The sequence below is a fragment of the Tachysurus fulvidraco genome, chromosome 11 (genome assembly GCF_022655615.1).
Source record: "Tachysurus fulvidraco isolate hzauxx_2018 chromosome 11, HZAU_PFXX_2.0, whole genome shotgun sequence".
Taxonomy (NCBI): Eukaryota; Metazoa; Chordata; class Actinopteri; order Siluriformes; family Bagridae; genus Tachysurus; species Tachysurus fulvidraco.
The window spans coordinates 2,047,769-2,062,768 of NC_062528.1; the positions used below are offsets into that span (position 1 = coordinate 2,047,769).

Genomic DNA, 15,000 nt, shown 5'->3' on the forward strand with positions numbered 1-15,000 from the left:
TCTAATGGTTTGGACAATTCCAAGAAATCTATTTACACACACACACACACACACACACACACACACACACACACACACACACACACACACACACACACAATTGATTCATTCTCTTTATGATTCCATGAATGAACCATAGAAACCACACCATAGAAACAGACACTGACATTAATGTGACCGTTCGTTAGAAACTGCCAGTGAAACAATTGACATTTCAAGGTTATTTGTTTCTGCCGAAAGTTTTCTAGAATTAGCGAAGGCTACCGTTGTCATTAGGCTTGTTGTCATGGTTACAAGTTTTGTCCTAGTTTAAGGAGCGTAGAGTTTGTTTTCTTATAATAAACATTACAAATTTTCTCCTCTGTGGAGAAATATACTTTTTTTTTCAGCCAATCTGGAAATCTCCTGGGTCACTGCATCGACCAATCAGAATCAAGTATGGTGTGTTGAAGAACAGGGGACCCCCCCCCCAAACACACACACAAAATCATTAACCTTTAAATCAAGATTTATAACCTCGTACTAAATTATCACTGCATCTTAATGCTGTGTGTGTGTGTGTGTGTGTTTAAATGAATGCTAATCTTATCATCACACCAGCGAGCGACGCAACACCAAGACAGCAACAAAGCAACATCTTAACTTAAGAGGTTTTTTTTTTAATTATATGCTAATTAGGTGTTATATTAGTAAAGAGAGAACTGGATACCACAGAGGTATCTGAGGTTTCCTCAATTCCCTACTTAAAGCTTTATTTTTTATATCAACAATTTATCAGCTCTGCAAAAATGAAAGAGAAAACTTTTAAACCTTGTCTCATTACATCCTGTCCTTGTTAAATGTGTTTAGAGACATTACAGAGAAAGCTTGGAAGTATAAATAGCTGAGATGGCAGGAGGTTCTGGTGAGTGCGATTAGCTAGCTGAGTTAGCTTGCTTTGCTAATCTGTCAACAAAGCTAGTACAAAGCCTAGCATGTACAGTAAGGTGAATAGAATTCGTCAGCGGTAGGATTCGTCCTTAATACCTTAGAAACAGCTAACGTTTCCAAGACCTTAAAAAAAAGACATTTTAATTAGAAATAGAAATAATTGCTCAGGCGTGTCGCCAAGAGTGGACACATTTCGCCATGAGGTGTTTCGTCTGTTATTACAAACCGTGTTGATGTTTTTAGAGTCGCAGTCATAGTGCTTCCATGCTGATTAGCCAGAATGATTTATAGTCTGGGGGCTGTATAGGTGGGGCACGGTGCCTTAGTGGTTAGCACGTTCGCCTCACACCTTCAGGGTTGGAGGTTCGATTCCCACCTCCACCTTGTGTGTGTGGAGTTTGCATGTTCTCCCCGTGCCTCGGGGGTTTCCTCCGGGTACTCCGGTTTCCTCCCCCGGTCCAAAGACATGCATGGTAGGTTGATTGGCATCTCTGGAAAATTGTCCGTAGTGTGTGTGTGTGTGAGTGAAAGAGTGTGTGTGTGCCCTGTGATGGGTTGGCACTCCGTCCAGGGTGTATCCTGCCTCGATGCCCGATGACGCCTGAGATAGGCACAGGCTCCCCGTGACCCGAGAAGTTCGGATAAGCGGTAGAAGATGAATGAATGAATGATTTATAGTCTGTTTATTTGTAGCACAGTGTCATAACAGCACTAACACTGTTAGTCAGCGTATCTTTGCATCTCATCTCAAACAGGTGATGCTTTCTGCCCATCACGGTTGTAAAGAGTGGTTATTTGTGTTACTGTAGCCTTCATCTCAGTCTGGTTGTGCTCCTGCTACGTGATTGGTGGAGGTTGATAAGATAATCATATGAATGAGCAGGTGTACAGGTATTCCTAATAAAGTGGCCAGCGTGTGTTGGAAGTCGTTTTATTGGATTCTTTCCACTCGGGGATCAGTGTAACCTTGCGTTCATGCTTCATAACGTCTCCTCTCTCTTGTTTTGTCATCTATATCTTTTCCTATCTCTCTCTCTCTCTCTCTCTCTCTCTCTTATGTGTTTATATCACACTTCCGTCTGGGGGGTGTGAAGAGTCCATTAGTCAGTGTTTGACCTTTGAGTTTGTCTAAAACCGAAGGGATTTACACATCACACAAAGAGAAACAGACACAAGAGAAAATGAAGGGAAAAAGTGACAGTTCTGTTCTAGTATCATCCAGGAGCAGCAGTCATACAGATACGTAGAACCGTAATTGAGTTTGTGTGTGTGTGTGTGTGTGTGTGTGTGTGTGTGTGTGTGTGTGTTAAGAAGTTGAAACTTCATAAAATTACACTCAGAAAATGTTTACAGCCACTGAGGCTGTGCCTTAATTTAAATTCTGCCTCAGTCAAAGTATATGTGTGTGTGTGTGTGTGTGTGTGTGTGTGTGTGTGTGTGTGTGTGTGTGTGTGTGTGTGTGTGTGTGTGTGTCCGGGAACTCATGAATTATAAAACATGGCAGCTCCCTAATGCAATGTTATGAATTTCTAAAGTGATATACAGGCTGCACCTGAGAGTTTGTGCAGGGTGTGTGTGTGTGTGTGTGTGTGTGTGTGTGTGTGTGTGTGTGTGTGTGTGTGTGTGTGTGTGTGTGTTATTGTCCTCAGTAAAGGAGTTCTACACCATACATTCTGCAAAATCACAACTACATTTGACAGTGTATGATGAGGCACACGGCTGGTTCTCACACCAATCAACCGGACGTTCATCACGCTCGTCTGTAACACTTATTTACTCTTCATTTCCACTCCAGTGTGAGTCTAGGGTCCAAAAAAAAAAAAAAAAAAAGACTGCACAACAGAGTCCTGTTGATGTTTCATCATTTTCATCTCTGACTGTTTTGTAATAATTTAATGATTAGCTTTCTTCACCAGTAGGGGGCATCTGCGCTTTGCGTAGTTAATAAAAAAAAAACCCCAACACCATAATCACTGTGTTCCAATTTGAAGATAGATCCTTAGGTAAGCAGCATTTTGCACAAACCTGTGATAAACCTGTCCAATTTGTTTAAGCTAAATAAATCACTTAGATGAATGATGTTAGAAGTCTTTCTGTTATTACTGTTGCCTAGCTAACAATTACCACAATGAGCAGTATGTAGCTAGCATCTAAACGTGTCCGCGTAGTCTACACTATCGGAGATACATGTTACTGAACCAGGGCTCTTAAGTTATGAAGACAGGCAAGAGTGATATTTCCAGCACCCCCTCCCCATGACCCCCCCATAAAAAAACTGTTTCACCAGGATCACTGACCATATTTAAACCAAATACAAAGTATTTGTTCAATTTCCAATTATTATTTTGAGTGTGTGTGTGTGTGTGTGTGTGTGTGAGAGAGAGAGAGAGCGAGAGAGAGAGAGAGAGAGAGAGAGAGAGAGAGAGAGAGAGAGAGAGAGAAAGAGAGAGAGAAAGAGAGAGAGATTATGACTGGTGGTGTTTATTGTAAGTGTTTGTTGCCTTTTTGGACCCCTTTATCATTTGTAATGTTGCTTCCATATAAAACAGTTCGGCTCAAGTCCAGACATTTTTAGGGACATGATTGAGGACAACGTCCCGTCCAGAGACGAACTGTTTCGTGTTGAGGTTTTTTTGTTCAAACCGACCATCGAAAATACTCTCGCTAATGAATGGTTTTTTTTCATTGGTTGTTGCGTTAAATCTTACCCAGATACAATAGTGCTATTTTCTGATTGGCTGTTGTGTAGCCTCTTTTTTTGATAAGTGTCAGGCTCGACTAAGAACTCCAGAGAAGACGCGCTTGATTCCTGTCCGTTTCCATAGAGACAGCCGTGAGGACCGATACGTTTTGGGCGCTGCGGCTTATTAAATATATGATAAATAGTCAAAAAAGTTTTTCTGTGAGAAATACGACGTGTGGCGGGAGAGCGGGACAAAAGACCCAAATGCGTGACTGTCACTCTCAATGCGTGACACTTGACAGCCCTGCTGAATTGTACCTTACATGTTCAGTACCTTACATATTCCCCTCATAGGTACATCTTCTGTACCTTTAATATGTATGGAAACACGAACATTATTATTACCTTTTAGAGCAAAGACTTAAAAGTAAAGGTAAAATATTACAGCCTTCTTGGTGACAGAAATATACTAAAGGTACTAAAGATATACGCTTAAAGGGAACACTGTAGCATGTAAAGGTATAGTTTACGATCCATTTTTCGGAGATTGCAGCATTTGCCTGCATTTCACGATCCGCCCTTTTGTAAGATATGTAAGTCTCTTAACCATTTTTTGTTTCTTAACTTACCTCCAGCTATGATGTGTTTGACAATTCTCGAAGGTATGCTAATTGCAATGCCAGGTTAGCATTTTAACTAAGCATGTGCTCATAAAAAAATATAGCTTGGGTTAGAAACAATGCAGATATAGGATTTGACATCCCATAATAAGACATACATGCACACACTGTCATAAACACATTTTGCTTCTGTCTTTTATCACCCAAACACGAATATACATGCTTCTTTTCCTCACCTGTGATGTGGTAGGTGACCTGACGGTTGCTAGGAGACCTGTCATCATCACGGGTGTTCAGCACAGCAACTACTTCTCCAGGTGCATCGCTTTCCCGCACACTGCCATAGTAGTGAGGCTGCAGAAACTCAGGCATGTTGTCATTAGAATCACCAACTGCTATGGCAACCGTTGTTGAGGATGACAGACTGGCAGGGTCCCCAAGATCAAATGCCCAGACAGTAAGACTGTGGACGGGGTTTAGTTCATGATCGAGGCCTTTTAGAGTTGAAATCCAACCAGAAGTGCTGTCAATTGTAAAATAGCTTCCACTGTCCTTCAAATCCTCACTTCCTGATCCCAGGAGCCCAGGTGGAGCAAGGCTGTATGTCACCTGACCATTGGCTGACCAGTCAGGATCCACTGCCAGCACCTGGAGGATCCTGGAGCCAGCAGGAAGTCCCTCAATGATGGAGGCTTCGTATGAGCTGGACTCAAATGCTGGCTTGTTGTCATTTACATCCAGAATTTTTACATCCACGTCTACAACAGCAACTGAATCAATGAGTCCTTGCTGCAGGGTTGCAGTCACTTTAAAATGGAATTCAGGGGTTTGTTCACGGTCCAGTGGCTTTTCCAGTTTTATCATCCCACTCCCCTTGTCCACAACAAAAACCCCTTCGTTATTACTCTCCACAGTCTGACCGATCACAACCGAGAAACTGACAGGTAGTGAGTTCTGTCCATGCTGACTCTGTAGATGCACTGCACCTAGTGTTGAACCAATGGGACTATCCTCTGGAACTGTAAAGGAGAAGTGTGGTTGGCTGAAGACTGGCAAGTGGGCATCGTTTGAGAGGACATGAATGTACACAGAAATGAGAGAATGACGAACTGGTACACCACTGTCTGAGGCTTTCACAAAGAAGGACAACACAGACCCTTGGAGGGGGCTGAAGCTGCCCTTGGTAACTACCCAACCACTATCAGGGTCAATATCTAGCAGCTCTGTAACCTGGATACTGGCTTCACTGTACAAGCTGTAGTTGATTTCTCCATTGAGCCCCTGATCAGCATCCCAAGCCTGTACTTGTGTCACCAAAGAGCCAGGCTCCACATCTGCCCGAACGCTAGCACGGTACTCCGAAGCATCGAAAAATGGGGCGTTATCGTTCTCATCCAGCACTACGATCCGAACATGGCAATATGCGGTTCTTCCTCCTGTGTCAACTGCTGCAATGGACAGCACAAATTCATTGTGCTCTTCTCGATCCAACCTCTCCAGAGTCGTGATCTGACCGTTGCTGTCGATACTAAACAAGTACCGGGCTATATCTGAGAGCAAGTTGTAGTGCACTTCTCCAAACGGTCCAGGATCAGCATCCTGAGCCCTAATCATCAAGAGCCTGGAACCAGCTGGCATGTTCTCCCGTACCTCTGCTTCATAAATGCTCTGGGAGAATTGTGGTGTATGTAGGTTAGCCCACTCTACGTGTACATGAACTTGTGCTGTGCTAGTGAAAACGCCATCCGAAACACTCACATTCAGACTGACAGTCGGTGGCATCCGCTGTGTGCGCCGCTGTCCACTTAGACTCAGTATCCCTGACGAAGAGTCCAAATCGAACAGCAATCGCTCGTTACCTAATACCAAACCATAATGTAGTCTGTCTATATCAGACTGATCTGCATCAGATGCCTGAATGCACATGACAAAGTGCCCTTTGGGTGCAAGTTCATAAACCGAAGCCTCGTAAAGTAGTTGATTGAATACTGGAGCATTGTCGTTTGTGTCAGTCACCTGAACTGTGACTTGCACCTCAGTGCTAAGAGGAGGAAAGCCATTATCGGTTGCTTTGACAAAGAAAACATAGTTCTGGATGGTTTCGTGATCGAGGGACCGAGCGGTCAAGATCAGGCCGCTGCTACTGTCAATATGGAAGTGGTCTGTGCTGTTGGTGCGATCGGGTATGATCTGGTACCGAACTGCTGCATTTTTCTCAGAGTCTTTATCTGTCGCTTGTACCTGCAATGCAGGAGTTCCAATCATGGCTGATTCAGAGATTACTGCTTTATAAACAGGTTGTTCAAACACAGGTGCATTATCATTCATGTCTAAAACTGTCACCTCGACATCCACCTCTGCTCTTGCACCTGTGAGGCAGTCTGTTGCCCTAACGATTAGTTTGTGGATGGGGTTGGCCTCAAAGTCCAGCGGGGCTATAACACTGATAATGCCAGTGTCGAATCCAATAGAGAAAAGGCTATCGGGGTTGCCGTGTGTGATGGTGTAGAGAACATTCTGTCCTTCTGGACTGCTGGCATTTATTCCCAGAACTGGTGTGAATACTGGCACATCCTCACTCACTTTAACAGTGTAGAATGGCCGGTCAAATACAGGCATTGCTCGGTTGACAACAGTGACAGGGAAGGTGATAGAAGAGGACAGGGATGGTGTGCCACTATCGCGAGCAAAAACCAGGATTTGGTATTCCACACTGGACAGATCAGCATCAAAGGCCTGGCGTAATCTCAGCTCACCACTAATACGGTCCATTTCAAAGTGCCCTAGCTCATCCTGCAGGAAGTAACTGACTTCCCCATTTGGACCCTTATCGCTGTCCACAGCTGTGACACAAAATATGGACACCCCTGGCTCTGCTTCCACTTGCACTGCTGCATAATACGGAAGTCCGACAAAAACAGGTGCATTGTCGTTGACATCTGCGACACGTACACGAACAAGTGCCCTTGCGACACGCAACCTGTCTTCCTCTCGACTTGCCTGCACTACAAGTCCATACTCCTCGTTCTCCTCTCTGTCTAAGGGGACTCCTACTGTCTCTATAGCTCCAGATGTGGGACGGATTCTAAACCTCCCTCCAGAATTTAGCAAAGTGTACCGCAGTGGCTCGTTTAATTTGTTACCGAGTGCTGTAACTACGGCGACAGTTGTCACGTTAGCATCGTTCTCTTGAATGTTAGCATTGTAGATGCTGTGTGTGAATGCCAGGCCACTGTCAAGTGCCTCACGCACAAGAATGGTCACCAGAGCTGTGCTGGAGAAGCGTCCATCCGATACACGGACATTAAACCGGAAACGGTCTTTGCCAAAGGTGCTGTTTCGGACTGTGATTAGACCAGATCTTGACTCTACAGCAAAGTGCTCCAAACTAGTGTCAGAGAGTGAGTAGATAAGGTCAGGTTGACCATCTCCATCGGGATCTGAGGCTGAGACTCTTAAGGCTTCCACTCCTGCATAGGTAGGAAGTAAAAGAATGGCTTCATAGAAATCCTGGGAAAACTGTGGTGCACAGTCATTAATGTCTTGCACTTGGATGGTGACTTCTGCGGGATGTTCAGCTGATAGCTGTGGATGTCCACTGTCCCTTACGTTCACATGAAAATGGAACACAGGTGTTTTTTCATGGTCCAGTTGAGCAATGGTTCTAATGGAACCAGTTCCAGCATCTACTGTAAAGAAGCGCCTGGCATTCTCTTCCTGGATCTGATACACTAATAAGGCGTTATGGTTCCGGTCAGCATCTGTGGCCCGTATAACCAAAGGCTCGCCTGATTCGCTCATCACTACACTGTTCAGCCCTACCCCTTCACTAATGTCACCCCAGTAATGTAGCTGCTGGAACACAGGGGCATTGTCATTCCGGTCAAGCACGACAACCGTTACAGTGGCATTGGATGACTGACCGGCCATGTTGGTAGCCGTGATGGTTAGCACGTAAGAAGAAATCGTCTCAAAATCGAGCACTTTTTGAGTTGTGATCACACCACTGTACTGGTTAACGCGAAATGTCCGACCTCCATTACCGTGACGGATTTCGTACGTTAGTGTAGACAAGCTAAGGGCTGTTACGGTGGTTACTGAGGTTCCGACTGCAACACCTTCGGCAACCTCTGCCTGATACTCGTTTTGAGGAAATTTGGGGCCTGCATTGTTAGAAAGAGTCACAGCAATGCGAACAACAGCCGTGGAAGATAGAGAGGGTGAGCCATGATCCACGGCTTTTACAATTAACACATAGTGACCGATGGTGGACAACTCCAGTTCCCGAGCCACTGAGACGATTCCCAGAATCGGATCGATCCGGAATGTGGTCCCAGTGTTGCCTGTAGAGGCAAAAAAAACACAGCGGTGTAGTATTAGTGAGAGTTATTAACTTCATTTCAACACTTTATTAAATAAAATAACCAAATAAGAATATGGAAGCCTTAGGAATTGTGTGTGATTGTGTGTGTGTGTGTGTGTGTGTGTGTGTGTGTGTGTGTGTGTGTGTGTGTGTGTGTGTACCTGATTCTATACTGTAGCTTATCTGAGCATTCTGGCCTTTGTCTTTATCCAAAGCCGTTACCGTTATGACGGCAGAGCCAAGTGCCGCAGATTCGTAAACCTGTCCGTCATACATTGCCATGGTAAACTGGGGGGTGTGGTCGTTTACATCCTCTACACCAATGAGAACACGAGCAAGGCTCCGCCTGTACGGGAACTCCTGATCTTTTACCTGAGAGAGAGAGAGAGAGAGAGAGAGAGAGAGAGAGAGAGAGAGAGAGAGAGAGAGAGAGAGAAGACAATACAGCAATACAGAAGACAGAGAGGGGGAAAATTAGACATAAAATAAGTATAAGTAAATTTTATTGCCTCAGTTAAATAGCAGCAGACAGCAATTACACTCTCTCTCTCTCTCTCTCTCTCTCTCTCTCTCTCTCTCTCTCTCACACACACACACACACACACACACACACACACACACACACACACACACACAGATAACATCTCTCGGTGGATTACAATAACACATTTCATCTGTTTCACAGGCTGCAGGAATATTTATGAGGTGCATGTGCACGCGCACACACACACACACACACACACACACACACACATACACACACACACACGGAGGAGCGCTGAAACAGAGAGTGAGTGTGATCAGATCGATAATTAGATTGCTGTGCCGGGAGATGACATTAACAGACACAAACACACACACAAACACACACAATGTACACACAGCTGCAAGTGAGGAAGAAATAAGAAACAAAATAGAGAATTAATGATAAAAAAGTATGGGGGGAAATGATAGAAAAGGGGAAAAGTTCTACCTTATATGGGGGAGAGAGAGGGGAGAAGCGAGAGGGGAAGAGATAGAGAAAGATAGAGAGAGGGGGGAGAGAGAGAGAAAGAGGAAGAGATAGAGGGAGAGAGAGAGAGAGAGGAAGAAAGAGAGAGAGAGAGAGAGAGAGAGAGAGAGAGAGAGAGATTAGGAGTGAGATCCACTGCAGTTTCCTTTCTCTCTCTTATACCTTATACGAGAGAGAGAGAGAGAGAGAGAGAGAGAGAGAGAGAGAGAAGGAAAAAAGAAAAGACAACAGTCAGCAGAGGGAGAGACAGATCAAAAGGAAGACAGACCATGGGGAGAGACAGACGGAGGGAGGTACTGAGCTATAAAACCGAGAGACAGATAAGAGCTCTTTGTCCTTTTTTAACCTCGGCTACAGAATAAAATACAGAGCGAGAGAGAGAGAGAGAGAGAGAGAGAGAATCATCTTCATGTTAATTGTATGCACAGAGAAGAGAGTTTCCTGAATTTGCACTGAGTCGCTACAGTAGTTCACAGTTTAGGAGATTAGCACATATCTGAGGCACGCAAAAGCTAGCTGTATGACGGAAAATTCCATTTATGTCATAACACGATGTCATTCGCTGTTTATCATGGCTGCGTTTTCTACGGTGGCCGAGAAGTGCAAAACAAACGAACACATCCGAAAACACAACGACAAGTCAGACAACCTGGAAAAGGGAGGTATAATTTGTGAATGGAAACTGACCGATCGTCGGACGAGACACCTTTCATTCACCTGTGTATCTTGAATGACAGGTGTCTTGTCCGATGATCGGTAAGTTTCCTTTCACAAACTATACCTAACTTTTCCAGGTTGTCTGAATCGGTGCACGAAACACGTTAACAAATCCGAAAACACAACGACGCGGAAAAGGTTGGTCTAGTTTGTGAATGGAACACTTACCGATCATTGGACAAGACACCTGTCACTCAAGGTATACATGCAGTACAGCAGTCTGCCGCAGGGAAAAGTTGGAATGTGTGTGTAAGAGTGTACAAATGAGATGCAGATCAACCTACCATGCATGTCTTTGGAAAGGGAGGTATAATTTGTGAATGGAAACTGACCGATCGTCGGACGAGACACCTTTCATTCACCTGTGTATCTTGAATGACAGGTGTCTTGTCCGATGATCGGTAAGTTTCCTTTCACAAACTATACCTCCCTTTTCCAGGTTGTCTGAATCGGTGCACGAAACACGTTAACAAATCCGAAAACACGACGACGCGGAAAAGGTTGGTCTAGTTTGTGAATGGAACACTTACCGATCATTGGACAAGACACCTGTCACTCAAGGTATACATGCAGTACAGCAGTCTGCCGCAGGGAAAAGTTGGAATGTGTGTGTAAGAGTGTACAAATGAGATGCCGATCAACCTACCATGCATGTCTTTGGACCGGGGGAGGAAACCGGAGTACCCGGAGGAAACCCCCGAGGCACGGGGAGAACATGCAAACTCCACACACACAAGGCGGAGGCGGGAATCGAACCCCGACCCTGGAGGTGTGAGGCGAACTTTGCACTTCTCGGCCACCGTGAGTTTTCACCAGACGGATTAGCTCTACTCCTTAGCTAAGGGACGATTAGCTAGCTATGTTAGTGGCTCATTTTAGCCTCTTAACTAATCAAGATGTCTCACTAACAGATATTAAGTTAATAATTTGTAATGTGATTTAAAAATGTTCTAGTAGTGTTATCTTGATAAAGAACTAGCATTTAGTGTTCTGTGTATCCTGTCAGGGATTAGCTCAGAGTGTTGATTTAAGTACAGTGCTAAACTAGAGAGCTAAACTGATTAGTATCTGATGATACTTATAGCTAGCAAACAATTAGCTGGCTATCAAACAACATTGAAATTATTTTAGCTAGCTTATCCGGTTGACTGTCGCACTTTATCATTTCACAATAGACACATTTCAGATATAAGCACAGCGTTACCATGACAGAGAGGACATGTTGTGTGTTTGTCTCGTGGTCGAGGCGCTGTGAGGTAAACACATGGCCTGTGTTTGCGTCAATGCGGAACAGACGCATGCTAGCAGGGTCCACGCTGCCCAACAGGGCAAAGGTCAAGCGATGATGCTCGTCTCGATCTGACGCCAAAACCTGTAGCACCTCCGTATCCGGGGGAGTGTCCTCGGCAACCATGACCTCATAGGTGGGCTGAGAGAACACCGGGGCATTGTCGTTCTGATCCAGCACAGTAATGAGAACCTGAAACATAATGACATATGTTGCCTTATGTATCACAATACTAAGTGTGTGTGTGTGTGTGTGTGTGTGTGTGTGTGTGTGTGTGTGTGTGTGTGTGTGTGTGTGTGTGTGTGTGTAGAGACCCCGCTAGCTCTTCTAATTATAAAGCAAGCAGTCGTGCACTTCCGCCTCACTCTGCTCCCTATGGCAACATGTGGAGATCCATCTGTGTGTGTGTGTGTGTGTGTGTGTGTGTGTGTGTGTGTGTGTGTGTGTGTGTGTGATGGTACAAATTAAATCAATTGGAAGGAATCTAGAATTTAATCAAAGTCTAGAATTTAGCCTCGCTGTTGTATAAATATTAGAAATTACAGCTATGAGCATGACTTTTTTGCATACATAAATGTGTGTTGTGTGATCAGGTGTGATGTGGTGTGTGATATTGTGTGGTGTATAATGTGATGTGTGGTATGTGTTGTGTGTGATCAGATGTGTGTTTCGTTGTGTGTTGTGTGGTCAGGTGTGATGTGTGGTATGTGATGTGTGTGGTGTATGAAGTGTTGTGTTGTGTGATCAGGTGTGATGTGTGTGATCAAGTGTGATGTGGTGTGTGATATTGTGTGGTGTATAATGTGATGTGTGGTATGTGTTATGTGTGATCAGGTGTGTGATGTGGTATGTGATGTGTGTGATCAGGTGTGTGATCAGGTTGCGTTGTGTGGTATGTGATGTGTGTGATCAGGTGTGTGATCAGGTTGCGTTGTGTGGTATGTGATGTGTGTGATCAGGTGTGTGATGTAGTATGTGATGTGTGGTATGTGATGTGTGTGATCAGGTGTGTGATCAGGTGTGTGATCAGGTGTGTGATCAGGTGTGTGATGTGGTATGTGATGTGTGTGATCAGGTGTGTGATGTAGTATGTGATGTGTGGTATGTGATGTGTGTGATCAGGTGTGTGATCAGGTGTGTGATCAGGTGTGTGATCAGGTGTGTGATGTGGTATGTGATGTGTGTGATCAGGTGTGTGATCAGGTGTGTGATGTGTGTGATCAGGTATGTGATGTGTGTGATCAGGTGTGTGATCAGGTGTGTGATGTGTGTGATCAGGTGTGTGATCAGGTGTGTGATGTGTGTGATCAGGTGTGTGATCAGGTGTGTGATGTGTGTGATCAGGTATGTGATGTGTGTGATCAGGTGTGTGATCAGGTGTGTGATGTGTGTGATCAGGTGTGTGATCAGGTGTGTGATGTGGTATGTGATGTGTGTGATCAGGTGTGTGATGTGGTATGTGATGTGTGTGATCAGGTGTGTGATCAGGTGTGTGATCAGGTTGCGTTGTGTGGTATGTGATGTGTGTGATCAAGTGTGTGATGTGGTATGTGATGTGGCAGGTGTGTGATCAGGTGTGTGATGTGGTATGTGATGTGTGTGATCAGGTGTGTGATCAGGTGTGTGATCAGGTTGCGTTGTGTGGTATGTGATGTGTGTGATCAGGTGTGTGATGTGGTATGTGATGTGTGTGATCAGGTGTGTGATAAGGTGTGTGATCAGGTGTGTGATCAGGTTGCGTTGTGTGGTATGTGTGATCAGGTGTGTGATGTGGTATGTGATCTGTGGTATGTGATGTGTGTGATCATTTGTGTGATGTGGTATGTGATGTGTGTGATCAGGTGTGTGATCAGGTGTGTGATCAGGTTGCGTTGTGTGGTATGTCATGTGTGTGATCAGGTGTGTGATGTGGTATGTGATGTGTGTGATCAAGTGTGTGATGTGGTATGTGATGTGTGTGATCAGGTGTGTGATCAGGTGTGTGATCAGGTGTGTGATCAGGTTGCGTTGTGTGGTATGTGATATGTGTGATCAGGTGTGTGATCAGGTGTGTGATCAGATGTGTGATCAGGTGTGTGATCAGATGTGTGATCAGGTGTGTGATCAGGTTGCGTTGTGTGGTATGTGATGTGTGTGATCAGGTGTGTGATGTGGTATGTGATGTGTGTGATCAAGTGTGTGATGTGGTATGTGATGTGTGTGATCAGGTGTGTGATCAGGTGTGTGATCAGGTTGCGTTGTGTGGTATGTGATGTGTGTGATCAGGTGTGTGATGTGGTATGTGATGTGTGGTATGTGATGTGTGGTATGTGATGTGTGTGATCAGGTGTGTGATCAGGTGTGTGATCAGGTGTGTGATCAGGTTGCGTTGTGTGGTATGTGATGTGTGTGATCAGGTGTGATCAAGTGTGTTGTGTGGTATGTGATGTGTGTGATCAGGTGTGTGATCAGGTGTGTTGTGTGGTATGTGATGTGTGTGATCAAGTGTGTAATCAGGTTTGAGGTGTGTGATCAGGTTTGAGGTGTGTGATCAGATGTGTAGTGTGGTATGTGATGTGTATGATCAGGTGTGTGATCAGGTTTGAGGTGTGTGATCAGGTGTGATCAGGTTTGAGGTGTGTGATCAGGTGTGTGATCAGGTTTGAGGTGAGTGATCAGGTGTGATCAGGTGTGTAGTGTGGTATGTGATGTGTATGATCAGATGTGTAATCAGGTTTGAGGTGTGTGATCAGGTGTGTGATCAGGTTTGAGGTGTGTGAACAGGTGTGATCAGGTTTGAGGTGTGTGATCAGGTGTGATCAGGTGTGTGATCAGGTTTGAGGTGTGTGATCAGGTTTGAGGTGTGTGATCAGGTGTGTAGTGTGGTATGTGATGTGTATGATCAGGTGTGTGATCAGGTTTGAGGTGTGTGATCAGGTGTGTGATCAGGTTTGAGGTGTGTGATCAGGTGTGATCAGGTGTGTAGTGTGGTATTTGATGTGTATGATCAGGTGTGTGATCAGGTCTGAGGTGTGTGATCAGGTCTGAAGTGTGTGATCAGGTTTGAGGTGTGTGATCAGGTTTGAGGTGTGTGATCAGGTTTGAAGTGTGTGATCAGGTCTGAGGTGTGGGATCAGGTGTGATCAGGTCTGAGGTGTGTGATCAGGTGTGATCAGGTGTGTAGTGTGGTATTTTTTCAGCATGACCCAACTCGATGCTCTGCTGAGCTTTGTGTCTTCTGAATGATTTTCTTTGAAAGAGTGTGAGTTGTCGCGCGACACTGAGTGTGAGGAATGTGCTTTATAAATAGAACCTTTTATTATTAATACATAGCATTAGCCGACAGCCGTAAGGCTCGACATGCCCTGGTTGCGACAAATCAAATCACACAGCAGCTCATTGCTTTGT

At 44.8% G+C, this 15,000-nt stretch overlaps 1 protein-coding gene across 5 annotated transcripts in view; it reads right to left on the bottom strand.

Moving 5' to 3' along the window:
• fat3a (FAT atypical cadherin 3a) overlaps positions 1–15,000 on the bottom strand; it is a 114,873-nt gene that overhangs the window by 25,039 nt on the left and 74,834 nt on the right. For all 5 annotated transcript variants that reach the window (XM_047820738.1, XM_047820736.1, XM_047820737.1 and 2 more), the window contains 3 exons: positions 11,530–11,805; positions 8,758–8,968; positions 4,470–8,576 (listed from right to left, as the gene is read on the bottom strand). In XM_047820738.1, the coding sequence (XP_047676694.1) occupies positions 4,470–8,576; positions 8,758–8,968; positions 11,530–11,805 (4,594 nt within the window). The remainder of the gene's footprint in view (positions 1–4,469; positions 8,577–8,757; positions 8,969–11,529; positions 11,806–15,000) is intronic.